This window comes from Ailuropoda melanoleuca, chromosome 18, assembly GCF_002007445.2.
Source record: "Ailuropoda melanoleuca isolate Jingjing chromosome 18, ASM200744v2, whole genome shotgun sequence".
Taxonomy (NCBI): Eukaryota; Metazoa; Chordata; class Mammalia; order Carnivora; family Ursidae; genus Ailuropoda; species Ailuropoda melanoleuca.
Window position 1 is genome coordinate 22,646,846 of NC_048235.1, and position 27,838 is coordinate 22,674,683.

General features: G+C 41.2%; 1 protein-coding gene across 5 annotated transcripts in view; it reads left to right on the forward strand.

Moving 5' to 3' along the window:
• Positions 1-27,838, forward strand: part of LOC100470350 (rho GTPase-activating protein 7) — a 283,783-nt gene that overhangs the window by 244,348 nt on the left and 11,597 nt on the right. For 4 of the 5 annotated variants that reach the window (XM_034647677.1, XM_034647676.1, XM_002919544.4 and 1 more), the window contains 5 exons: positions 10,417-10,488; positions 15,391-15,472; positions 22,016-22,079; positions 24,175-25,598; positions 26,057-26,233. In XM_034647677.1, coding sequence (XP_034503568.1) covers positions 10,417-10,488; positions 15,391-15,472; positions 22,016-22,079; positions 24,175-25,598; positions 26,057-26,233 — 1,819 coding nt within the window. Of the gene's footprint in view, positions 1-10,416; positions 10,489-11,517; positions 11,749-15,390; positions 15,473-22,015; positions 22,080-24,174; positions 25,599-26,056; positions 26,234-27,838 lie in introns of all 5 variants that reach the window. The other variant, XM_034647678.1, reaches the window with a different exon arrangement.

A 27,838-nucleotide genomic window follows, 5' to 3' on the forward strand; every position in this document is an offset into this window, starting at 1 on the left:
AAAATTGACAAATTAGAGGTTTCTGTGCCCCCTTTCTGGGGCATAGTGCATGGACACTTGAGCCTCTGTCTTTAACATTTGGGGAAGGAATCTGGGATTCCATTTTCTAGCTTCTCTGGACTGTCCTGAATAATGTTTTCTTCCGACAAAGTATCTGAAAATAATATTTCTAAGGGAAAATCTTCCAGATGTCAGTGAAAACATTTGAATAGCATCTTGATAATGTCCTTGGACAGGAAAGGGTAAAACATGACACCTGGCTAAAGCCCCTATCATCCAGTGCTCAGGTGGGAGGTGATTTCTCCTAATCTTTCATCCTTGTATTTTATTTTGCTACTGAACTGAGTTTCACAGTGGAAAATATACTCCTTTTCCATTCACACAAACCTCTGCTTGGTGGCCTTTTCATGTCTTACCCCCCTCCTGTCCCCAGGAGGAAAATCAAGAACTAACTGAAGGCTGAGGTCAGTGAAGCTGGAGTCCTCAGATGCCTTTGACACCTCCCATCCACATTTTGTTCTCTTCCCGCCCCACCTTCGAGTGTCCCGCAGAGAGGATTGGAGGCAGCTTCCTGAAGCTTGTCAGAAAGGCGCCTTCCTTCTCCTTGCAGGAGTCTCTGGAGGATGTGTGAGGGACAGAAGTTTTCCACACCCTGGGGTTGTAGCATTTCCCAGGCTGCCAACCCTGAGGAAGCCGGAGAGGAAGGAACGCTGGAGGTGAATTGGCTGCACTACAGTCTTGCCCTGCCCTTTGTCACACCCAGGTGACAAAGTAGATAGAAGATGCTAAAATTCTGAAAATCATCTTGTCTCCAGAGTCTGGAGAAACTATAAACGCACAGGGGACAATCTCCACACAGCTCCCATTTTCAAACTAGATAGCATGAAAAAGGGATCTTCCATAATACTTGTGTATTTCTACAAGTTGTTTCATGGGAAATTCCAGAACTTTGCAAAGGCAGCCTAGAAAAATGTTGCCACTTCCCCAGTGAGGGGCAGCTGAGATGCCTTGAAGTTCAGTGACTAGTCCAAGGCCATATGTGTGTCACGTGGTGCTTCAGACCCCTTCCTGCCCACACGTGTAAACAGAATGGGGATAACAACAAAATGAGGTCTTCATGTTTGTAGGAAAAATGTATCCATGTAAAACCAGAAGCCTTCCTAAACTAAACAGATGTACCCGAATCAGATTTTAACCATTAGATCGTATGTGTCTGGGGGAGCTGGTTATCACCAGCATTTTTAATGAAAATAATTCTCACCTAGAAGACAGTAGTCATTATTTTTTCTTACACTTTTTGGCACAAAACTGAGAATGTCAAATCATCTGGTGTTTCCTGTTTGAGGTTAGACATAGGAATACCTAAAGGCAGCTCGTCTTCACCAGTATCTGCCATGTTTTTATTTTCTTTGGTCTTTGTATAAGGCAATTTGATGTTTCGTTCTTTTCTTGCGTTCCTTTTTTTCTCTGTGTCAGAAAGGACTAAAACCAGAGTGGATAGTTTCTTTAGAATTCCTCACTATTCCCTTTATTTCCAATTTAAGTTTCCTGTAGCAATGCAGTTTCCACAGTGTTTCTGTTTCCCACGCTAGGGCACTATAGAAGTTGGGGCAAAAGCCAAAGATTAGGGTTGGGAGTTAGGGAGTAGAATAAGTTTTGCTTATATGTAAATGAAAGAATTGATGTGCCTGCAAACCTTTCATCATGGAGATGGGGGGGGTGTTCCTTCAGGTTTGTAACCAGGTATTTTACCTTGAATCATAAATTATGAAGGAAGTGAATTATATAATCTTAAAACAAATGCTTCATTTTATGAAAAAAAAAAATGAGACTCAGAAAAATAAGGGCTCTTCCAAGTATGTTTCCTTTCTTGAAATTGTTTTCTTAATCTCTACAATTTTCATCTTTAAAGGGTTTTGTATTTTAAGAGCTATTTCAAGTCATTTTTCTTAGCAATGCATGGTTGGAAATGCATAAATATTTGCTTTAGAATATTAGAAATGTGTTTGCATGTATGTATGTAAACCAAAGGTTTGTTGTTTTTTTTTTTAATCCACCCCACATAGAAGTGAAATAGAAAGATGTGATGATGCACTATCCGTTTCCTGAATAGTTCATTTTCACTTAAGTTTGACTTGTTTGTGCTGGGTAGTAAGTGCCAATTTCTGATTAGCTGGGAGATGTTTTCTGTTCCTGGAAATAACTGGATCGGTTTAGGTCTGGAGTACCTAAGCTCAAACCATGTCAACCATGGGCTCAAATGAATACAGAGCCATTTGCCTTTGTGAGGGAAGAGCACATATTTTTTGATATAAAAAAAAAACCCAAAACAGTATTTTGCAAACAGTTGAACTAAATGATCCCCAAAGGGGATTTCAGTTGATTTCATTTTGCATTGCTGGAGTGTTTCTTCACGTGCATAATCCCAGGTGGAGGCTTGCAGGGTGTGTCTCAGAGTTTTCTTCTTTCAAGGCAAAACCATTTATTAAGTTGTCATCATATCATTGGGCAAAATGGGTCCTTTTTTTCCCCCTTTATATCATTTCTAGGAATGTTCTTTATTAGAAAGCAACATACCTGCCTCCAGACCTTTCAAACAGGAGAGAGAGAGGTGGGGGGGAGGGGGGGGCGGGAAACTTGAAAACTTTCCCAAATTTGCGGTTTTTCCTTGTACTGAAAAACAGTCTGGTGATTTAAAAGTGAGAGTAATCTCTGCAGGCAGTCCAAGTATGCAGAAAGTGCCCAACCCCGAGGAGAGCAGGTGAGTTCTGGAACCTTGAGCAAATTACAAAAACTCTGAACCAGCTTCCTCATTGGTGAAGAGAAAGGATGAGAAGCTCCAAGAAGCATTTCAGCACCCAGCCCAGGACTGAGTCCCTAGAAGCCAGGATGCTGCTGGCTGGGGGCGGTGGGGGGGGGGGGCCCAAACAGAAGAGCTCAGTAAGCAGAGGAAAACTCAGGGTTTCCCAAGTGTGTTCCTCCTATAAAGATGAATTTTAGTGTGAGGGCTGTAGACACCCACAGAAGCACAAACATGTAGCGTTTTGAGTTTCCTGTAACATGAACAGAGGCTTCAGGAGACAACAAGGTATTGATCTGTTAAAAACCAAATTAGAAATTTTAGCAATAAACTTAGGTCAATTCGCCAAACTGGGGGACTGAACTATTGAACCAGTGTTTTGAGAGAAGAAAAATGTCTCCACATGTAATTGATGATAAATCTGGAAACTTAACAGTAGAAACGGAACCTATTCTAAAGGTTGTCTTAGAGAGAAGGGGAAGTTGGCATAAAGGAAAAATCAGAGTCAGAACCTTGGGGAATTTACAAAGCCTATGGCAATCCCAGGTTTTAACAGATGAGGAAATAGGTCCAGAGAGTATTTTCTCAAGGCTACTTAACAAAGCAATGCATTCTTTCCTGGACTCGTTTTCCTGACCTGTTACAGGTAATAGTTGGCCCTCTTTCTGTGGTGGATATTTAGAAAGCATCGAGACACTCAGATGCAAAGCTGTTCTACATGTGAGCAAGTGATGTTGGCTGCTCTTTGGGTCCCCAGGCTAGGGAGATGCTAAATGTGCTCCATGGGATAACCTGCTTTCCACTTCATGCCGCCTTCGTTTCTCAGTGTTAGAGGAAATCCAACTGCTTGCCATTCTTTCACAAACACCTGGGCTTCAGCACCTCCTCCTGACTTCCTCTGTCTCCTCCACTGTGAATCTGCTCTCCCCCATCCAGTCTTCCATGTGAGATCATCACCCCTCCTCAGTAAAGGCCGAGCATAAGCCATGTGCTCAAGCAGCCCCCTCCCACCTCTGAATCCTCAGGTCCCGTCGCAGTCTCCTCTGTACTCTGTTAAGTATCGTAAGTTCTTAGTTTACTTTTTTTTTCTTTCTTTGTAAGAAAAAGCTATGGTGTGAATAATACATTTCAAACTGGTTGCTCTGGTAGGTAACAAATAACTATTTTTTAAATGGAGTAGAAAAATGTAAGAATGCATTACATATTTTAAGTGTTATTTGGTGAAACTTGTTTCAGTCGACATATGCTTATACAAACTCATGTGTTTGTATACGTAAGAGTGTGTGTGTGTGTGTGTGTGTGTGTGTCTACACACGCATACATACATTTGTGTACCAGGTTATAACATAAGCTGTATTTCTTATTGTGCATCCTGTTCAGAAAACTTAAGAAGATTGCTTCACTGGAACAAAAATCATACTGTGTTTATGTAATATTTATTTATTGAGCGTCTACTTTGTGTGCTGTAGGTGCTTAGAATGGATCAGAAAGTAAAGTAGACAAATTTGCCCTTTCAGAGCTTACAGAGAGGAGAGAGAGAAAGTGAACATAGTAAGTAAATGTTTGGAAGGAGAAGAAAATAAGAAAGGGAGTATAGGGTGGCTGAGAAGAGGCCAGTGTGGCTGTATCAGATGGCAGAGGGAGATGGGGTGACCGACGTGGTGTATTAAGAAGCTAGGGTGTGTGCGCCGTAATTAGGACTGGGGTTTTCACCTATGAAATGGGGACTCATTGGTGCTGCCTGTACCAGGTCACTTGGGATTTAACACAAGGACCTCAGAATAGCCCTTAGGAAACCAGAGCTTTCCTTAGTAGAGGATCATGGGACACCATGTATTCAACCCGTGAATTATCTTTCCATTTGGCCTCCTGCTTCGGGGCAGGAACCTATGTCTGATTGTCCCCAAGCACAGTTGGCAGCACACTTAACAGATGTCCAATAAGTAAATATTGAGTGAAGGGGGACATGAAGGATGGTTGGTTTCACTTAAATGTATGATATACTAAAATATACCTAAAGGTGGATCCGGGTCAGCTACTGTTAGGCCAAACATCCTTAGAAACTGAATTAGTATCGACTGGTCTTCCAAAAAGCTTCCTAACTGGTTTCTTTCAGAATATGCACAGCAGATGTTTAGAATGTTTTTAGGCACCTGAGGGTAGGAATGTTGTTAGTTGCTAGTCAAAATCTTTGCTGTGATTAGATAACATTAGAGTGTAATAAATATTAATATAGACATTCTGCTAACTTAGCCCATCTAGGAATTCATTTTACATAGGTAAATCCTGATAACTGGTCTTTGGCAGTTGTGTGTGTTTAGCATTTATTTTTATTAACTGCAAAAAGAAAGGGGTTCATATTATAGTTTAGTCTGTTTTTGAAAGAAGGAAAATAGTAACAGATTCTCTTTTCCTTCAAACAAGTGTATTTATGCTTCCAATGTGGAAGAGCAGTCTTTTCAGGATAGACAAATGAATTAAGAAGCCTTTGATAGGTGTGCCTCACCCAGCATGGGGAAGGTGGGACAGAGAAGTTGATGGGGTGGAGATGGGGGAATTTGGGGGCGGGGGGGAGAACAGATTAAGAGCTTGAAGGGTGAGAGAGCATGATACCTCTTGGGAACCCCAGCAAGTTCAGTAAGACGAACAAACCTTGCATTTGGAGGCCTTCCAGGAGCCAAATGGATAAAGCAGAGGCCAAATTTAAGAAGGTTGCGGGTTTTCTGAGGAGTTTGGATTGTATTTGAAAGGTGGTGGAGAGTCATTGAAGAATTATAAGCAGGGGGGTGATGTAATGAATTATGCGCTTCATAAAAGCGAATCCAGGGGCTCAGGGACTCTTGGACTAGGATAGGTCGTGGGCGGGGAGGGGCAGGGAGGGGCAAAGCGTATCACAGAATTCAGTTGCGAGACTCTTAAGGTATTCCGGGCAGAAAGAGTTCCCAGCACAAGAATACAGAGAAATGTTGTCTGACTCTGTGGTTCTCAATCCTGGCTACCCTTGAATTTACCTAGAGAGCTTTTTTTTGAAAGGCGCTGCCTGGATACTCCCTAGACTGAGAAAATCCAGATGCCTGGGAGTGGGTGGTGGGTGGTGGTTTTAGAAAGCTTCCCCCACGTGATGCCTACTGTCTACAGGCTGAGAGCCCCTGGATCAAGGTTTTGAAGCCATGGTTTGCTTCTCCAGTGGGCTGCCCTGTAAAGCCCTCCTGTCAGGGACGGATGGGCTGTTGGTGCCCAGCTGCACAACAGTCCTGTAAAATTGGCCACCTCAGTGGAAAATTGGTAAGAAGAATCTTCTTCCCTTGGAGGGAATCTGTGAGTTGGGGAGAGAAATGAGTTTTGTTTTGGGTCAGAAAATACCACCTGCCTTCACACAGTCAATGTGCTTCTCTGTGGTTGTAAAAGCACCAACATTTCCATGATCTTTGGTCACAGGTCTGTCACATTTGGGGGAATCTAAGGAATCTGAGGTTTTCTTGCATTCCTCCAATTCCTTTAGACTTTTATTTAAGCGATACATTCCATGTAGCTGTGGCATTTGCCTTGAGTCCTGATTTTGGTAGCATGTTGTCAAAGAAGGCAAAGAGGCTGATGGTTCCCACTGTAAAGATAGGGCACACGGAAGATGGAAGTAATGACATCCCGCTTGGACCCAATTACTGTTGCTCAACCGGTTGAGATCAGTGGGTTCAACAGAATGATGACAGGGTTGGGGGATTTCTGTTTAACTCACTGTTGAGGGGTAACAGGAAGGTAGGGTCATCCCATCATGCCAGGAAATGTGCAAATATGGACTAATGGTTCCCAGCCTTACACAAAAGGGTCTCCTGGACCTCATTCATTTTAAAACTAACCACTAAAGCTGTTTCCAATAAATATTTCCTGTTTCCTCCTTAACACATTTGTCTGTTGTTTGCTCAGAGAAAACCCAGGCATTAAAGTGACATTGTATTTCCATTGTACTTTTAGTTTCTGATGGCATTTTTGCCCAGTGGAGAATGTTTTTAAAAAGTCATCCACATAGTTGCATGTCCTGAAGGAAAAGTCATACCTTTAGAACCAGTTAGAGGCCTCCAAAAACGGGCACAGGGGATTTAATGACTGAAGTAATGCAATGTGTCCATGGTTTTAATATTTTAAATGTCACTGGTTGTATATTTTTTAAGGAAAGAAACTGTCTTGCTCATTTCCTCTTTCTTTTGGCGGGGGGAAGGCAGAAGAAGAGAGAGAGAGAGAATCTTAAGCAGGCTCCCCGGCCAGCCCAGAGCCTGGCATGGGGCTCTGTCTCACAGCCCTGAGATGATGACCTGAGCCAAAATCAAGAGCCAGACGCTTAACTGACTGAGCCATCCAGGAGCTCCTGTCTTGCTCATTTCTATGAATCTTAGTTCTCTCTCCACTATGGCATTTAAATATAAAGAAAACTCATTTTAAGACGTTATTTCTCTGCTTGATTCCTCATCTGTGTATCTTGGGGATGATATGAGTAATCCGTGTTTTAGGATCAGTGTGAAAAGTAAATGAATTAATGCCTTAAGTGCTTAGACGGGTCCTTGCGCATGTTAAGCACTCAATAAAAGTTAGCCATTGATAGACTTGTCAGAAAGCATCTGGGAGGTCTGCCTAGGGGAGGCAGCATTTGGGATGGATCTTGAAGGATGAGTGAAATTTGACCCTGAGAAGATGGGAGACGTTTCATGCCAGGTAATCATGGTGGCGTATGATGAGTGCTGAGTTTACTTTAGCTGGGAGATAGAGTAAGTACAGGGATCTGAAAAACTACGTTGCATGCCTCATGGAGAGCCTGGAAAACAACGCAGAGGTGCTTAGACTCGATTTTCCAAGTAGTGGCGCTCTAATGAAGTTTGTAGGGAGAGACAGGATTGAGGCTGTAGATTTGTAGGTGTAATGAGCCAGGACTGGTGGATGATTTCCCTGAGAGAGGAGAGAATTGGAGACGTGGAATTTTAGTTGGGAGACAAGAAGGAAAGTAATGGCTTAATTTGGGGTGGGGGGTAAAACCAGAAGGGGTGTTCTCTACCTGACTTGGAGATAGACATGGGCTCATTTCATGTTAAATAAAATGAAAATACTGATTTGTTAAAAATCAATCTTATGTTGAACTGTTATTACCATTTTCGCTTGGTAATCGGAAAGCGGTGGGAGTGAAGTCGATAATTATTTCATTTTTTAAAGAATCAGTGACAACTTCTAATAGTTTTCCTATCCTCTCATTCTGATTTCTACAGAAACAATGTGTTAAGTTTTCATTTGTTTTCATTTCTTAAATGTCAAATAGATATTTGCCTGTTTCCCGTGGTTTCACATCTAAAAGACATATTTTCATCTGTTTTAGGGTAAGGAAAGGGAGGGTAAAATTTCTGGATCTCGGCAATTCTTGAAAATACTGCTTTTTAGCCATTGTAAGCCTTTAATTAGATTATCTGCTGAAGATGCAAACCTTTGTCTGTTCACATCATTTATTTCTAGCCAAGTGGCCCTGAGCACAGTGGCTATTTGGACACAGCTTTTTAAATGAATTTGTGGTCATTTGGGAGCTTTTCATTTCCTTAGTGTTGGAAAGTGAGTAAGAGAATGACAATTCAGTAAAAGGCATTTATGGGCTCCTGAACTCACTGGAGGCCTTAAATGAGCAATATACATGAGAACACTGGGTAATTTGTAAAGTACTATATAAATAAATGTAAATGTTTTTTAGAAAACACCTTGCATCTTACCTGCCTCTTGGCAGGAAGCCATTTTAATTAGAAAATCAGGAACATGCTCGAAAAAGGTGGCAATATTGGCTGGTGTGAAGTGTGCCTAATTAAGGCTTTTGTGCATATGCTGATCCAATGTCATGTCTGAGTATAGTCAAAAAAGAGTGGGCATTGAGAATTTCTGGCTACTCACGACTTGTTGAGTAAAATATTAAGAAAGCAAGCGCATTTATTTTTGAACAATCTGTTGTTCAGAGTGTAACGATCTGTTCCATGGAAATAATGTCTAATTAGTCAGGAGGAGAGAGTTATTTAAAATATTTTTTTTTAAACAAACACTTAGCTTTTTTCCTTTCCATGTCTGTCTTTGAGCACGAGTCACAGAGATAGAGGAAAAAGGTTTCCTCGTTCTTTAAAATAAAACATTGAGCTTTTATGTTTTTCCAGCAATAGTTTTGTAGAAATAGTTTATTGTATAATTTTATGTAAAGCTGCTTTAATTTCTTTCTGAGATAAGGTGTGCATATTAATACATGAAAAAATTGTTAAGTACAGGTAATTCACTCTGGACAATTCTATATATATTCTTTAATTCAGCGCGAACATTGACGTTTTCCACATGTCTGTCATTTTATCCTCCAACCCCAAATTCACTCCTAAATCTCGTGTTTAAAAATGCTGCTTTCATCGTCATACTGAAAAGATCCGTGAAAATAAACTTGGCCATGCCATTTATTTCCACTCTAGTGCCTTTGCTGTTTTTAGTTTGGGTCTTAAGTAACTCATCAGAAGATAGCAGGTTGTTTTTCTCCTTGGATGCTCTGTAAGGACAACCCTACTTGCTTTAATGAATTTGAGTGTTCTTAATTACCTTTCTTTAAAGGCCAAGGAACTCATGAAATAATAGGGGGGAAAATGCTTTGAAACCGTTAAGTTACTAGGCTTAAGTAAGATACAGGTACTTCTCCTAATATAAATTATCCGCCTCCATCTGGCTCAGAGGAGAGATGCCTAATGAAGATTTGAATCTGGGATAAATTAAGCAGTGTCAAGACATTTATAAATGAGTGAATCCCTTTACATACCTAAGTAAGACTGCTAAGTAGTCTAAGGTCTGTGGAAGGTAGGAAGAAGAGTTGAAAGAATATTCTTTGTGCAAGCAGAGAAACTAATGAATGTGCCCCAGACCTCCTGTGTGAGTCGGTGTTAACGGGATTGTAAATATGCTTGAGTGAGTTTGAACACAGGGTGTCCCTTGCTCTTCTTGGCTTTGCTGTTTATCAATACTATCTACAAGATGTTAGAACAGAGAAGTAAAGCTTTATTAGGCATTTCAAGCCTGCCAGGATCCTGGGATTTATTGACTTAATGCCCTCTGGGTCACCTGACAGCCTGGGTCTCTGCTGCTGGATGCACCTAAAGGCACATTGTCACAGCACCTGGGCCTTTGCTGCGCATCCCTCTGGGGATCAGAAGGTCTGTTCCTTTGGTCAGGTTAGTTCTCTTCCAGGGTGCCACCTGTATTTGGTGACCTGATGAGGTGAAAAGTAAGCCAGGTTAGACCATCTAGGCTTAAAATTACTTATTCCCTCTTCAACCTGCTCGTTATGTCCTATTTTCATCATCTTTCGTAACCAGAACACAGAAGCAGCTCAGAGTCACCTACTGCTGGAACCCCATTTTTATTTTTCAAGGAAAGATAAGTAAAAATGCCTTTTTTAAACCATTTGAATTAAGCTGACTTTATGTAGGTATATGGGTATTTGTTTATTTTGCTTATCCATTGTCAACAGATGTATTTTGCTTATCTAACAAAATCAGAGTTTGTTAAGGAAGAAAGCATGCTGAGGTGCACATGACTGACATGTCTGTCTGTCTTTGGTTCTGTTACAGAAATTGAAGCCAAGGAAGCTTGTGATTGGCTACGGGCAACTGGTTTCCCCCAGTATGCGCAGCTTTATGAAGGTGAGTGGGGGATGCTGGGCTTTTTTTTTTTTTTTCCCATATTCCTATCCTTGGTTGATGATATTCTATGATTTATTTTCAGACATTTTATTACTTATTAAAACATTTCATTAAGAATACAGTGTAGCAAGTCCTAAGACCCCTACCACCCAAAACAAAAGCTAGGACCTTGAGAATCAATGCATCCAACATGTTGTTCCATTAGGTCCCTCTGTCACCCCTTCCCCAAAGTAACTGTCATTTTGAATTTCTGTTTGTAATTTTCCTGCTTTCCTTTTATATAGTTTTATGGCATTTTGTTAAAATATATATATTTTTACAAAGTTGCTTTTATCCTTATAATGGTATTGTGCTCTATGTTATCTTGTAGGATTTCTTTTTCTTCACTTCTTCTGACACTTATATTAAGATTATTCTATACTGTTTGTCCCTCTGGATCATTTGCTTTGACTGCTGTGTCCATTGTGTAGGTAGACGACAGTTTATTCACACTCACACTCTGATTGGTGGACATTTTGGCTTTTTCTGTTTTGCTTTTGTATACTGTAGGCTTATGAACATTCTTGTACAGTTTTGTACTCTAGTGGTAGATCTGCAATAATTTGTCTTGTCTGTATACCAAGGAGCAGAATTACTGGGTAACAGAGAACACGTATGTTCAGTTTTATAATGCAGATTTTTCAAAAGTGCCTGTACCAATTTTCACCTCTACTGGTAATACATAAAGATCCTGTCTGTTCATGCGCTCTCAACACTTGATACTGTCAGGCTTTAATTTTTGCTGATCACATGGATATATTCTGACTTCCACTTCCCTAATCATGCATGATAATGCTCATTTCTTCATATCATCTGGCCATATGTATTTGCTCTTCTGTGAAATGTCTGTTGCCCATTTTTCTTCTGAGTTGATTATACTTTTCATAATGATTTCTAAGAGCTCTTTATTCTAAGTAGTAAGCTTTTATGGATCATGTGTTGCAGATCCATTCCCCTGGGTTGTAATTGGGCTTTTTTACCTTTGTTTAGATATTCATTTGATGACTATTACTTCTTCTGTGGCATTTCAAATTTTTAACTAAGGAAAATGGACCTTAAAAAAAAAATGAAGATCTAGGCTGAATTTATACTCCGTCCGTTTGTCATCCGTGCCCTCGGGGTCACTCAGATGCTGGCTGAGGATGAAGAACTCGCCAGGCACAGCTCATCCTGAGCCTCTGGCTGCCCAGTGTGGGTAGAGCATACCGTGCACATGGCAAGGTGAATAGGCTGTTCATTTACAAGGGGTTTTTATCATACTCTGTGTGAAATCATTTTAAAAGAATTATAGTTATGAACCAGTGAACTCCATTTTTGTGGGAAATTTGCAAGCAAAGGTTGGGTGAACAGAAGTGATTCCTAAATTGAGAGTAAGTTAAATGACTTACAGAGCGGCTTCTACCTTGAGCATTCTTTGTTTCCATAACTCTACTGAGATGATGATACTAGATGTCTCTCATTCATTCATTTATATTCATTCATCCACCCATCCATTCAACTAATCCGCAAGCCACTATTAATTCTACACCAACAGGATACCCAACACTGTGGTAAATGCTACATATTTTATAAAAATTAAAACATAATTCAAACATCCAAGAAGACCTTTAAGGGATTGACAGAATCTCAAAAAACAAATAGAATTTTGGTTGATTTACATTTACAAAATACATCTTTTTCATCAGTTCAGAAGGAAGGGGGATGCTGGGAAATAGCTACCATGTGACAAAATTTCTAAAAGATCCAGTTGAAATGATGTCACTTAAATCATTTTCACCAAAGATGTTCAACTCTTCTCACGATAAATAATTTTAAAATCATGTATTTTCTCTTCTTCTAGGATAATAACAATCAGATACTAACTGTAACAGTGACATTGGGCTCTCGGGGGGAGCTAGTAATCATTGCCAGCCTTCTTTAACACATGAGCAAAAAGCTCATGCTAAGAGCGGGTATAGTTTGTAAGCTTGGAAGTGCTAGACATGATCAGCAGGTTGCCTTGAGGAGGGATATGGAGTGGGTGGGTGGGTACTCTCTAGAAGCAAATCAGGCAGAGACCATAGAGATCATTTTTATTTTCCTAGCTCACTCAGCCAAATTAATTCATTACCTAATTTACAATACCTGGTCTTCCTCACTGTAGCCCAGACTGAATGTGCAATATTTTTCCCATGAAGTTGGATTCAGAATTATTTTATTGCTAGACTGTGTTGAAGATCTTATTATTCCTCCATTATAGAGAGAATATTTCCAATTCTTTTTTTTTTTCTTGTTTCTCTCTCTCTCTCTCTTTTTTTTTTTTTTGGTACTTGGTTAACCTGTGTGCTTATTATGGTGGAGTTGCTTATCTTTCCTTCAGAGAGCATTTCTGACCTATTAACATTTACATTATCTGTGTCTTTCAGAAGTGCTTGGAGGTGGGGAGGGCTGGGGAGGGGCCACCATTCTATAGCATTCAATTCACAGCTCCACTGGAGATGGGAAAGATAATTGCATTTGCAGTGGCATAAGGTGGCTGTCCTTTTGTTCCTTTTGTTCTCCTGTTTAGAAATTAAATTTCCTTCAATTATGTTCATTTTTGGTGTTGATTTGCTGCCAAGCAGCACTTCTTGTTGAGTGTCTGTTTGCTAAGACTCATTTCCAGTCTCTGTCTTACTTCTTAGTGAATCCTAAAATTCAGACTGCATTTTCACCAGATGCGTTTGGGGTCTCTTCACATTTATAAGTCTTTTGAAGCATAAGCCTGTTTTGGGGATATACTGTATATTGTTCTGGCTGATAATTTCTGCCCTTCATCCTGCCCTGCTGTGCAGGGTGAGTATACACACACTATACACCAACCCACACATTCCTTGTCTTCCTGTTTTGCTTTGTTTTGGTCTTTGGCAATTTATACTTCCTGCCCTTAAACTCAGGCTGGAAGATTGAATCCTAACCTGAAGAACTCTGAGAACTTCTATACATCAATACATCAGTAAATCATACATCAATAAATCATACCTTTTAAAAACCGGTCCTTTCAGAAGAGTCTAGGCAAATAAGAGAAATTTATTTATTTAATTATTTTCACTTCTCTCATACATTTAGTCCCTGCCTACCCTAAATTTTGTTTTGTTTCGTTTTGTTTTTTAACAGAATCTTAAAGTTAATTTGGATCAGAAAGGAATCTAAGGTACAGTTCTGGGTACACGAAGTTAGAATTGTTAAAATAACAGAGTCATGGTCTCCTATACACTTCACAGACATGTGACCTTTTAATTTACATTTATAGATCTGATGTTACCCTCTGCAAGTATTAAAATATATTCTTTAATGTCAGCTCTGTTATTTAATACTTAAAAGTTCTTGATGTTTGCTCAAAGTGAAATAAAATGTGACAACCTTCAAACAGCTTTACAGTCTGCCGTATTTACTAATAGCTTGTTCACTAAAGCCTACAGAGTTGGTCTGTAAAATAACGAAGAGTTAAATTCCTGCAATACTAAGTTTCACATATTTCATTATAAATCTTGGGCTGCCTCATTGCTCTGCCTACTTTATTCAGGGAACAATAAAGGTAATCTAACTCTGTGCCTTCAGAAAAAAGAATCGGACTGTAACACTATGTTGCTTCCACCATTTAAAAAAAAAAGGTACTCTTAACCATTATCTCTAGCAAATAGATTAAGAATAAGGCGCTCTATTCTGTGAAACCAGTGACGGAAAGTTGGAAACCATGAAAATATAGCAGTCAACCCAAGAATTTGAACATTACTAATCACTTGCATCTCCTGAACTCCTGAGAGCCGTGTCTATCCCAGTATAAAGCATTAGCCATTTCAGAGGCCATAGGGTTGGATTTTTGGTTTTTTGTTTTGTTTTTATTTTTGTTTGGTTATGGTAATCCCAGTTTCTTGCTGTACTGATGTATTTCACCCATTCCTGACTTACAGAGGTGCACAGAAGAACTCTTACTCATCATATTATGTAAGCATTCTACAGGAAAGACCAATTATACCCCAGTAGCTGGAACTCCAAAGAGGGTAACTTGTTTTTATCTAGTGGCAATTCCAGAGCTGTTGTAAATTTCCACAGTGGTGCTGCGGATCTCCCTCCCCTCTTCTTAAATGTATTTATCAACAAGGGATAAAAAAGGGGATTCTTCTATTGAGTTGACTTTTTCCCCCTTTCTCTTTTTCACTTCTGATATAACTTCTAGTATTTTAAGAGTATTGAACTCTCCTACAGATTAAGGGATTTGGGATTCCATTGTTCTCCAGCAGCTTTGTAGCTAGCCTTTTGTTTTAGGGGGAGTTCTATAAACTCCTGAAAAGCCATATGGAAGTGCTAATATTTGTTTAAAAATAGCATATCCTGAATTCTCTTTAGCTTTTGATGTCATGCAAATGGTTAGATTCCATTTCCTACCACTTGCCATTGTTCTATAGACCTTTCCTTGGCTCAGTTTTCCCTGACCTCTTCCCTGATCAAATGTGAGCAGACACACATGGAAAGACAACAGCAACAACAACCACCACCCCATTAAAAGGAAGCATCCTTCTGGTGTTGATTCTGGCTGCAACTATAATTTATAGCAGGGATCTGTTGCCTGCTGATTTGTTTCAAGGTGGAACAGTGTTTTGAACCACTTCTTTGTCAAGCAGGGATATTTGAGTCTACAGACCACTTTACATCTAAGCTCCTTGAGGACATGGATGGAATTGCCCCAAGTTGCTTTATTCTCCCATAGCACTTGATAGGAAGTAAGGTGTCCTGCACGTAGTAGGTATTCAAGAAATTACTTTTTTTTCCTCTGTTAAACTGGGCTAGATTGGAAAGAATTTAGGTGTTCAATAAATGTACTTGTTTTTATTTTTCTTACAGATCTTCTGTTCCCCATTGATATTTCCTTGGTCAAAAGAGAACATGATTTTTTGGACAGAGACGCCATTGAGGCCTTATGCAGGTAAATGGAAATGTTTTGAGTGTTTTCTTTTTTGTTGTTTTAAGAATGAGGTATTATCAAAATGGTTTTGGCTCACCTTGGTTCTACTAATTAAGTCAGGTGTTTGATTAATGAATGGTTGTAGTAATTTACTTCATTATAAATCATAGGCCTTTTAATTAAAATAACATCTTGTTATTTAGTATTGCTATTAAATGACACTGCCCTAGAAGGTACTCAGATAGACCATTTCATATTCGATACCATATGATTTCTGAAACAGAGAACGTTCGGATGGTCTGGAAACTTGGAACAGGGTAATTGAGTGTACAGCCCCAGCCAGATACTCTAACAGAGTCAAAGCTGCTGTTACATTGAATGAAAATAACACATTGAGAGAAATAAATGAGGGGTAGGGGAGTTACGGCGTGGTAGCGTCCAGGAGAACCATTGTTTGAATTCCAAAGAAGCTTCTCTGAAACTCTTCAATTTCCCCATGTACAAAAAAAGTAACAATAGGATTAAATGAGGTTGTAAAAGAACTCAGCACAGCCTTTAAGCTACAGTGAACAGGCAGTAAATGAGCATTGATGTGAGATGTGAATAAAACTGTCAGAAATCCTTGTTCATTGTGCTGGTGGGTCTTTTGGCTGAGGGGCAGCTGGTGGGTTTCAGTGAAATGGAAGTGATAAAACATGTAGCAGACAGTGATGAGACACTGGTAATCCTCTCCGATTCTTCATGACATGTTATTCATCTTTAAGTTATTCATCCTGCTTCATTTTCCTCAAAGCCTACAAGCTATAAAAGCTGAATTCTGGAGAAAAATTCCTATTAATTTTACGTGTAAAATTGAAATGAATTTTCTTTTATTCAGTACTTATTTTAACTTGTAAGAACATCTTTAAGGTAGAATGACACTCAGTATTTGTTAACCCCTTGTAGGCAGAGAAACCAGTAGCTCAATGAAAGTACTATTTTTTGCCTCTTTTAGGTAATGCAGTGCTTTTTGAATCTTCTAACTCAAGCAGAGATTTTAGGGAAAGATAGGTAGGACCTTTAGAACGGTGTATGAAAGAGACTAGTTCTGTGGTTGAAGACAAAAGTGCCATATTAATCACAGAAACACTGTCACTTTTCAAATCCAATGAAACGGCTGTTTAGAAATGTCCAGGGTATGTACACATTTTCTGAAAGCAACCTAATCCCAAGTCCCTCAGTGTAGCGTGTAATACCAAAGCTATGTCATCGGGAATGAGAAAATGTCACTAATGCAGTTTGGAAGGGAAGAAGTCGACATCTGGAATATAAACTACTCCAGACATTTTTTAAATGTTTTAATGCTTAGCTGTGGGGTAGAATTAATTTATTTTTCAATTCATCATTGGTGATACCGCATATAAATGAGGTCACTCATAAGATGGATCCCAGGAAATATTTACACACTGAGTTAGATCACCCATTTCATACATTTTACGCCACTTAGTAAGTGGGTCCTCTAAACAGCGGCAATAGCTTAGGAATTTCTGGGTCATAAAAATATCACTACCACATTGCAGCCCAAAAGGGGCATGATTCAATTCTTGTATGCTTTTTTTTTTCTTTTCTTTTCTTTTTTTTTTTTTTAAATATCAGTTTGAAATTTTGTTGCCCTCCTCTGAGGAGAAGTCATTCTCTGCACTTTGTGATGGTTTCCACTGGCTCTCTGTTCTGTTTGAGAAGCCATCTCCCTTGAAAGGGAATAAATTGTGTTTATGGATCTTTCGTGAAAAGAAAAGCCTAGAAACAACTAGACCTTCGTCTGTTTGGACTCTGCAGTGTATGCTGGTTGGGTTTCTGTTTTCTCGGATGTAGAGAATTAACGTCTCAAAGGTTAAGTGTGAGGAGGAAATGAGGTAATGGGTGTTAAAGTGCTTTGAAAATTATTAGGCCCAAAACGAAGCCCCAGATTTGAGTATGTGGAGAAAGTCTTGAGGTTGGGTTTTCTCTTCAAAAAGGAAATGCTTCAGAATTCATAGTAATGGTCATTAACTTGTTTGTAATGGAAACCCCAAGGGCTCTTGTCCATGTCCACACAGACTTCTCAAGGCAAATAATTCTCCTTTTGAGAGGCCTAAACAAATGTTCTGAAGAAAACGATGGGGACATCTTCTTTTGAAACACTCTGTCGGTGTCCAGTTGTCAGCATAGTGGGAGATACCTGTTTTACTGATGATGTGCTATTCATCTCATTAGCCACACTAGCCTCTTCCACACAATCTCTCAGCCCATGGAATTTGAGGGCCAGTAAATCATGAAGCTGTGGTGTGGCTTGAAAGTTTGTGATTTGTCAGGTTCTCTCCAGACTGACTTCTTGTAAACTTCCATCTTTTGCCCTGTTGAAATATTTTGAGAAGTTGATTTTAAATACATACAATAATATGGTTACAGAAACTCAGGTGAAAAGTTTTACTTCATAAAATATTATTTAACATTAATTTTAACATTTTTACCTTACACAAAACTTTTTAAAGTTTCTTTTAAATAAAATAATTCTTGGGGCGCCTGGGTGGCTCAATCGGTTAAGCATTTGCCTTCTGCTCAGGTCATGATCCCAGGGTCCTGGGATCGAGCCCTGCTCAGTGGGGAGTCTGCTTCTCCCTCTCCCTCTGCTCCTCTCCCCACTCATGCTCTCTCTCTCTCAAATAAATAAAATCTTTTAAATAAGTAAAATAATTCTTACATGGTTTTTCTTTCCTGCCATCCTCCCACACACATGAATGTTACAACTGCTCCCATGTACACATTAGTGTTCTGCTTAAAAAAATTATTATTAATTTTCTTACACGGATAATATTTGCTGATCTCATAGCAGAGTCTACTTAGGGCAGAAGACGTAGACTTGATTTTTTTTCTTTTTTTTTCTTTTTAAGATTTATTTACTTTAGAGAGAGACAGTGCGTGAGCAGGAGGGGCAGAGGAAGAGGGAGAGAGAATGTCAAGCAGACTTGGCGATGAACACAGAGCCCAGTGTGGGGCTCAATCTCATGACCCTGAGAGCACAACCTGAGCCAAAACCAAGAGTCTGGTGCTTAACCAGCTATGCCACTGAGGCACCCCCGACTTAATGTTTTCTTGAGAATTAAGATAATATTATCTTAAAGATTTTTTTTTAATTTGAGAGAGAGAGAGAGAGAGAGCGAGCACACAAGCCGGGGGGAGGGGTGATGGGAGAGGGAGAAGCAGACTCCCCGCTGAGCAGGAGCCCAAAGTAGGGCTCAATCCCAGGACCCCGTGATTATGACCTGAGCTGATGGCAGACATGTAACTGGCTGAGCCACCCAGGTGCCCCATGATAATATTATCTTAATACAAAGTTTAGTAGTGACCAAAAGTTATAGTTATGAAACTGCCACGTTGTTGGGGTTTGGATTGCTCACCAACATTCTTGCACTTACACTTGTAAGGGATTGTTGTATCTGTTTCCTTCGAGAGATTGGCTTTTGTCCCAGTCTTGTTAGTTTTGCTGTATAATCCAACCCCAATGATAAGGCCAAGATCATGAGAGGGTCACTTTCAGTATTAATACTGGGGAAGTGGTTTGCTTGCCTTGAAGCATATACAGATAATAATACACACTGTGACCTACTATTAGAACACCTCTTCTGAAGTGATCTTTGTCTCTGAGCACCTGGCTGGCTCAGTCAGAAGAGTATGCAACTCTTGATCTTGGGCTCATGAGTTCAAGCCCCACGTTGGGTGTATAGATCACTGAGATGATCTTGTCTCTCTAGCTTCTGAAAAATGTTCCCTATCACTGTTTTCCTTTGGAGTTAACAACTGACTCCTATCAACACACCAAAGAATGATGTAAATAAGGTGATAATCATATAATGATAAGTACATATCCCAGCTATCATCTTCAGTCTGCACTTTGTTGTAAAACAGCCTTTGAATGCCTAACCTATGTCAAGCAGCCTGCCACATAGTGGATTCCAACTTTCTTACTATTTCTGTTCTATTAAAAGGGAGTAAATTTTTAAAGCAATTGCACTAATTCCAAGAAAGTGTCTTTTAAGAATTGGAACAATTTTTATTTGTCAGGTCGTACTTGGAAAATTGTTCCTTTTTCTTTTCTCACATGTCTGGTACTTGTCCCTGTTTTCATTTTGAATCCGAGACCCAAATACCCGCCCGCTTTGCTTTTATCAGCGTGCTTGCAGCTTCCTGCAGCAAAACTGAGTAGCCTTTGATGGCCCACCTTGGACTCCCTCCCCCTTCAGAGCAGGGTACAAGTTGCCCAGCAGATAAGACTGACACATTCCTGTGGAGCTGGGCCCTGTGGGGGCCCAGGGGGGTTGGAGCAACCACGCCTTCTGGACAGATGGTGTGTGATATCCGTGCCCACTCATTTGGGGAATCATACTTAGAGTGTAAGCTGCCAGCAAGATTAATTTTGGAAAAGAATGCAGGATATACTGTTTTTGAATGTCAGAACTGCCATCTTTTACTCTTGTGGCCTTGGGCAAGATTCGTCACCTCTCCAAACCCCCATGTCCTCATTTTTAAAAGGAAGGAAAACAGTAATATCTGTGCCATGGGGTTGTTGTGAGGACCAAGATGAAATAACACCTATGTGGTGGGGGTCTCGGCACCTGACCCGGAGCGAGCCCCCTTTCATGTAGCTCTAGCTGTTTCGTGTCAGTGTGGTCCCTCCAAGTAGCTGAAGCCTCACCAGTGGGCGTTCTTTGGAGGTCCTGGGAATAATTGAATCTTACAGAAACCTTGAGGAATAACTTCTAGGCTTCAAAATTGAACTGCCATTAGCTTAGTGCTACCAACATAAAAAAGATAATGTTGACCTTTATAAAACTAGCCTCCAGGGTCTTTTGTGTTTGATTCAAATCTAGAATTTGTGAAATAAGCCCCTCCCCCACTGCCAGAGGCTTCCATGCCTAGTAAACCTGGTTATAAACACCACTTAACCATTAAAGCCCAAATGAAGTCAAGTGGGTACTTGATTACAGATTTGATTAATGAAACCCAGACGGAAGACTAACTGTAACCATTTCGGATTCTTTAAATCTTGAAAACATTTGAGAACTCAAACACTGTGGGTCTAAGTTATTTAAGTAATGTGTGCCCCTTTAGGGAGGGACCTTATATCCACTCATTTCAGAGTTTGAGCTTTTTCTTAGTTACTTGTTTTCTTTCTCTCCCCATCAACAGAAAATTTTTCTGACCACAGGCAACATAGGCGTTCTGAGTTATCTTTGTTTATTCTATAAACAGGCTACCACGTAATCTATGAAATCAAAGGCAGTCTTATCAGCAGGCAAAAATACTTTCTATCCTTGTGCATCAAGTTGTTAGACAAGTTGCAAGAACAGAATCCCAAAGATAGAGGCTAGAAGCAATCTCCTGGTCAGTTTGAATTTATGTGAATTAAATGCTCATATCCTATGAAAAAGGAACAGTTGCAATTGTAGGAAAAACGGGGTAGCAGAGCGTGGAAGACAGCAGATATGCTGAAGGTTTATTTGAGGAATACAAAGTGTGGGTCATCTGGAAGCTGTTAGAGAGGGCTGTCCGTTCACACTTCTACAATACCATGTATTCCTGTGTATGGAAAGGCCTTCTCTTTTCAGCTATTTCATTATTTCCTGATGAGGACTTTTATTTTGGGGTTTTTGGTTTCTCGTTTTTTAGGTTTTTATTTTTTGTTTCTTTTCTTTTTTTTTCTTTTTCTTTTTCTTTTTTTTTTTTACTATTTCATTTTCAACAAACCTAAATTATTTCCCTAATCATAAATTGACATTACTCCTTGGCAGGTAAAAAAGTATCCAAAATAAAACTATGACTCTTGTTCCAAAGAAGAATCTGATTCAAGTGCTGATTCTTGAACTCTGTTTTAACCCTGGAAGCTGCCGTATAAAATTTTTTTCAGTAATCGTTTGCACTGTTGCTGTGACTGTCCCAAACATGATCCTGTCCCATACAGGAAGTTGTAAAAAGAATTGGGTGTTAAAGAGGCTCTAATTTCCTTTCCATATAAGAACTCCCTAAATTTTTGAACAGTGTCTAAGATTATTATTTCTAAAAATTGGCTTATTTTTCTGTTTGAATTTTGATTTGAGATAGAATATCCATTTATTTTTATTTACCAAGAACACTGTTTGGTTCCTTGTTGCTGTTCCTGTTTCTATGAAAGGAGACATCACTGGCTCTTATTTCTTGGCACCATGTGGATCTACCTAATGGATCAACCTAGGGACTTAGAAGAATAAATTTCCTCATTGAGATTTGTTTGTTCTGTGAAGAGTAAGAAGCACCTGATAATACCATAGCACTGTGGTACCTTTTACTCTAAAATAGTAGTGCTCAATCTAAAAGAAGAGGTTCAAGAAATATTAAGGTATTTTTTAACTATTCACTTGGTAAAGAAATTTCTAACACTTCTAAATTATGGAGTAATTTTTTATAGAATAAAGAAGCTCATTAAACATGTCACCTGTTTGGAAAAAAATATTTATCTACCCATCAGTGGTTTCCTTTCTTTGCTAATATTATTTCTTTGCCCTGTAGGCGCCTAAATACTTTAAACAAATGTGCAGTGATGAAGCTGGAAATAAGTCCTCATCGGAAGAGAGTGAGTATATAGAATGTATAATAGGATGGGAGGAAAGGGGGCAGACCAAAACCTGGAATATGTGTTTTGTAAGGGGTTTTGTCTCTCAAACTCTTATTACTTCCTTGTTCCAAAAATCTACACTTTTTAATGTTATAATCCAGTCAAGTTTACCAAAGATCAAGTAGCCTTATGTAACTGAAACCAGCAGTTCCAGCTAGCCAATAAATTGAGTTTTTTGCCATTGGTTTTTTTTTTAATTGAGATAAAATTGACACATAATACTAGTTTCAGGTGTACAACATAGTGATTCAATATTATGTGTATTACAGTGTGATCACCACAATAAGTCTCGTTAACATCCATCACCACACAGTTACAACATTTTTTTTGTTGTGATGAGAATTTTTAAGATCTACTTTCTCAGCCATTTTCAAATATACAATATAGCATTATTGACTCTAGTCACCGTGCTATGCATCACATCCCCAAAACTTATTTATTTTATAAAAGGAAGTTTGTACCTTTTGACCCCTGCCTCTGGCAACCACCAATCTGTTCTCTGTATCTAAGAGGTTTTTTTCCAGCTGTTTTTGATTAGAACAAATCATCTATTATTTTGCCTTGTTAACTCAGTGTCTACTACAGATTAAAGGAATGAGGCTTAGGAAATCCCAGTGAATCCTCCATTATTCCCTTCAGAAATTACAGCTAAAGTTCTTTGGGAACACTCTCTCTTCCCACACGTAACAGTAACCATGTGTCAGAGCTGCAGGGATAGAAGAAAAGGCTGGCTTGTGAGGTACTGAAGAATTATGAGAGACTGGAGGGAGGAAAAGAGTTGGGGGAGATGGAGGGAAGGGCGGGAAATCCCACACATTCTAGTCAAATGGTGGTACATAACTTGTGTGTATGAAATGTGAGGCCCTTTTATGAGATCTTAGGAGAAGAGGTGGGTGTAGTCCTGGGAGTGAGTGTCACAAATTAGAGTAAACAGGAATAAGTTTGGTCAAAGAACATATTTCTGAGTGTTCGGAGTACAGATTTTAATTATCCTAGAGTCCCTGACTTGCAACAAGCTGCCTTTTTGGGGGAGTTAAACCTTTTAAACAAATGGACTGGAACCTTAGCACCCACTGAGCTGTGGAGAGGAGTCTACAAGTCAGCGTTTCATGCTCTCCACTCATTGTCCTGTGACACATGGGCCATGGGATATTTTCCACACCAGTGGGAAAGACATGCATCATACTGAATGGTGCCTTCTGAGATCCCGTCTAAAAGGCTCAGACGCAGTAGTTTGTGACGCAGCATAACCCTGAGTCCTGCCTGTAAATCAAGCATAGTTAGCAAAGATGTTACTTCACGTTTTTGAATGTTCCATGCTGTCAGGACTGGGTATTTGTGAAGCCTTGTGAAATTGCCTGGAGCACGTCTGAGGTTGAAACTTCACAGGACGCGTGTGGCATTAGCTCCCCACCCCATGTCTGGTGGGGGAGGGGACGAAAAAGACCAGGTAGGAAGCTGACAAGTAACAGACTGAAGAGATGTGGGGGCTCACCTTGCTTGGCGTCTCCACTGGTCTGTTAGGAGATCTTGTACCCTTTTAGGGTGGCTACAGATTTCAGTGACCATTCTTCTTAGTGTTTGAAAACTACCTTTTTTAATTGCAAAAGAGAATATAAACACATGCTATCAACAGACAGCAAAACTGGAGGCAGACCAGAGGGAGTCCTGCCCGTTGCTGACTCCAGTTCAAAATATTTTGCATGCCTGGAATTTTCACAGATCTCAAGAGGTTTCCTCTGTGAGCAATTAAAGAACAGCCTATAGATCCAACAGTTTCTACAAAATAACTCTTACTTAGCCTGAGACACTTGGTCAGGCTTTTTCCTATTAAAGTCCTGAGGTACATCTTTGTAATGTGAAAAAATAATAATAAAATAATCACCACCATCATCAAATCAAATAATAATGCATAATAAAATAAAGACATAAGGGGGAATTGACACCAGTGGCATATCATGAGCGGCATCCTGGGCCCCTGGCCCCTGGCACGCACCCTGCTCCCTGCTGTCTGCCGGTCCCAGTGATGAGTCCCTCCATTCTGTCCTTGCAGAGTGAGGATTCGGACGAGGACGAGCCCTGTGCAATAAGCGGCAAATGGACTTTCCAGAGGGACAGCAAGAGGTGGTCCCGGCTGGAAGAGTTTGATGTCTTTTCTTCAAAGCAGAACACAGCCCCCGGGGCCCCCGACGACACCCACCTGAAGAATGCGGCGAGCCACGAAAGCATGCTGACGGACCTCAGTGAGCGCCAGGAGGTGGCCTCCGTCCTCAGCCTCAGCAGCACGGGCAGCGTCCCCATGCACGCGCCCCACGCCGGAGACAGGGCGACACCGCGCACGAACTCGGTCATCAGCGTCTGCTCCTCCGGCAACTTCGTGGGCAACGATGACTCCTTCTGCAGCCTGCCCTCGCCCAAGGAACTGTCCAGCTTCAGCTTCAGCATGAAGGGCCACGAGAAGAACGCCAAGTCCAAGACACGCAGCCTGCTGAAACGCATGGAGAGCTTGAAGCTCAAGGGCTCGCACCACAGCAAGCACAAGGCGCCTTCCAAGCTGGGGCTGATCATCAGCGGACCCATCCTGCAGGAGGGGATGGACGAGGAGAAGCTGAAGCAGCTGAACTGCGTGGAGATCTCCGCGCTCAACGGCAACCACATCAACGTGCCGGCGGTGCGGAAGCGGAGCGTCTCCAACTCCACACAGACCAGCAGCAGCAGCAGCCAGTCGGAGACCAGCAGCGCCGTGAGCACGCCCAGCCCGGTCACCAGGACCCGGAGCCTCAGCGCCTGCAACAAGCGGGTGGGCATGTACTTGGAGGGCTTCGATCCGTTCAATCAGTCCACGTTCAACAACGTTATGGAACAGAACTTTAAGAACCGCGAGACCTACCCGGGGGACGCGGTGTTCTACATCCCGGAAGATCATAAGCCCGGCACTTTCCCCAAGGCCCTCTCCAATGGCAGTTTCTCTCCCTCGGGGAGTAATAGCGCCGTGAACTGGAGGACTGGAAGCTTCCACGGCCCCGGCCACATCAGCCTGCGGAGGGAAAACAGCAGCGACAGCTCCAAGGAGCTTAAGAGACGCAATTCCTCCAGCTCCATGAGCAGCCGCCTGAGTATCTATGACAACGTGCCGGGCTCCATCCTCTATTCCAGTTCAGGGGACCTAGCTGACCTGGAGAACGAGGACATCTTCCCCGAGCTGGATGACATCCTCTATCATGTGAAGGGGATGCAGAGGATAGTCAACCAGTGGTCGGAGAAGTTTTCGGATGAGGGAGACTCTGACTCAGCCCTGGACTCGGTCTCTCCGTGCCCGTCCTCTCCCAAACAGATACACCTGGATGTGGACAACGACCGAGCCACACCCAGTGACCTGGATAGTACGGGCAACTCACTGAATGAACCCGAAGAGCCCTCGGACATCCCGGAAAGGAGGGATTCTGGGGTTGGGGCCTCCCTGACGAGGTCCAATAGGTGAGAGCCTTGCTTCCGTCTGGAGATGGGGGAGGGAGGCCTGGGAAGGGACTGCTTCTGCTCTTGTGTGGGGGAAATGGGCTTAGGTATGGCATTCATAGCCCTGGGGGTTCCCAAGAAAAGTGACAGACCAGGAGATTCTAACATCCAAAACGCATGGGTATTGTTTAGCGGGCATGGAGTTTCCGTTTGGGAAGAGGAAGTAAGTCTTGAGGGTGTTGGTGGTGATGGTTGTACAACAGTGTGAAGGTATTCAGGGCCTCTGAGCTGTACACTTAGCAGTGGTTAAGATGGTCCTTTATGTCATGTGTACTTTACCACAGCGAGGAAAGGAAAAGAATGGGATGGGAGTTGAGTCTTCTCCGTTCCTAAGAGTCCGGTGAGCAGCCACTGCTGGTGTTGCGTCTACCTGTTAAAAAGTGCTCGTACTCACACCCTCCCCCGCTCTTCTCCCACAGGCATAGGCTGAGATGGCACAGTTTCCAGAGTTCCCATCGGCCGAGCTTAAACTCCGTATCACTGCAGATTAACTGCCAGTCAGTGGCCCAGATGAACCTGCTGCAGAAATACTCGCTCCTAAAGTTAACCGCCCTGCTGGAGAAATACACACCTTCTAATAAGCATGGTTTTAGCTGGTAAGGGTTCACTGTGCTCAGTAAACTAATTGGAAATGTTTCTGGTCAGCTCCTTGAAGCTGTCCCAACACCGAGTATTGTGGCCTTTAGAGGTAACTGTCATCCTAATTAATCTGCCTTCTTGAGACCATATTTGATACTGCTCAAGCCAGTCTCACTTTGGGGAATAAGTGGTGGGATTGGTTGAGGGAGTTGCAGCTCTCGGATTGACAAACGGCCGGTTGTTGGCATGAGAATGAGCTGCTGCTCCATCACGCAGTATCGGTGCCTCCTGCTCAGTGTTAGGCATAGCCCACCAGGGGCGCCTGGGTGGCTCTGTCAGGTAAGCATCCGACTGTTGATTTTGGCTCAGGTCATGATCTCAGGGTCGTGAGATCCAGCCCTTCATCTGGCTTCGCAATCAGCAGGGAGTCTGCTTGAGGATTCTCTCCCTCTCCCTCTGCCCCTCCCCCTGCTCACACTCTCTCTCTCTCTAAAATAAATAAATCTTAAGAAAAAAAAGGAATAGCCCACCATAGGTAAATATATGTATAGTATCAGATCATACTTATGGAAGGAAGCAAAGGAAAATTTTGTTCAGATCATAGGACGTTGAGACCAACTTTGAAATGTTTGATGTACAGCACCTGGCCTTATAATACTCCTTGTGTATGTTTTTAGAAATTGTTTTTGATGTAAATATTTGAAGCATCACTCAAATCTACCTGTGCTAAAAAATTTAGGTTATGTTTTTTCTAATTAAGACTCTTAAACAGTGAGTAATAAATATAAGGAATTCACTGCTCTAAGATACATACACTAAAATATACACGAAGGTAAAATTCATCAGATGAACTGTTTGTAATTACTTTCAAAATACAACCCTTGGTGTCTACAACATGAGACAGAGACCATTAGGCTGGATGGGTCATGGATGAGACCTAACGTGTGCATACCTTAATTTCTCTGCTGTCAGTGCAGAGCAGAGACCTGCTTCCAGATTGGCATGCAAGTGCATTTCACAGTGTCAGCTGGGTATCTGTAAGTCTTTCCATTCTTCTGAGTGTTCAGCATCCCAATTGCCCAACCTCTGCTTTTTATAAAAATGGAGAAGCAGCCCATTTCCCTTAGTAGCAACCAGCGGTGCCCGGGAGAGTGGGCAAAGCAGCATAAGTGTTCTTTCTCCAGCTCCTCCTCTCCTCAGGACTCGTAGTGAGTTTAACTTCAGCATCAAAGCACCTCCCATTCAAAGGCTGTTATTATGTGAGCCTTGCTAAATACAGAAGTTGTTTGTTCTGAATGACAGAAATAAGTATTGACTGGTTTATCCCCGCATGCTTCAGATTCTCTGTGGAGATCGTAATGTGTTCTTTGCACATTCCGCCGGTGGGCTTTTCTCCCCCGACAAAGCGAGTATTATACACACTTATAGCCATGATACCATATACTTAACTGTATGGAAATACAAATTTGGCTCTGCGCTTTAGTTTTACCTTTCATAGGGCTATAAACAGTAACGTGTCATGGCCGTTGGGAAGCCCTCAGAGGTCAAAGCAGCCTGTCTTCTGCAGTGTTCCACTGTGTTTAGAGCCCTGTTTTCCCTGCTGGCTATTTAAAAGTACATAT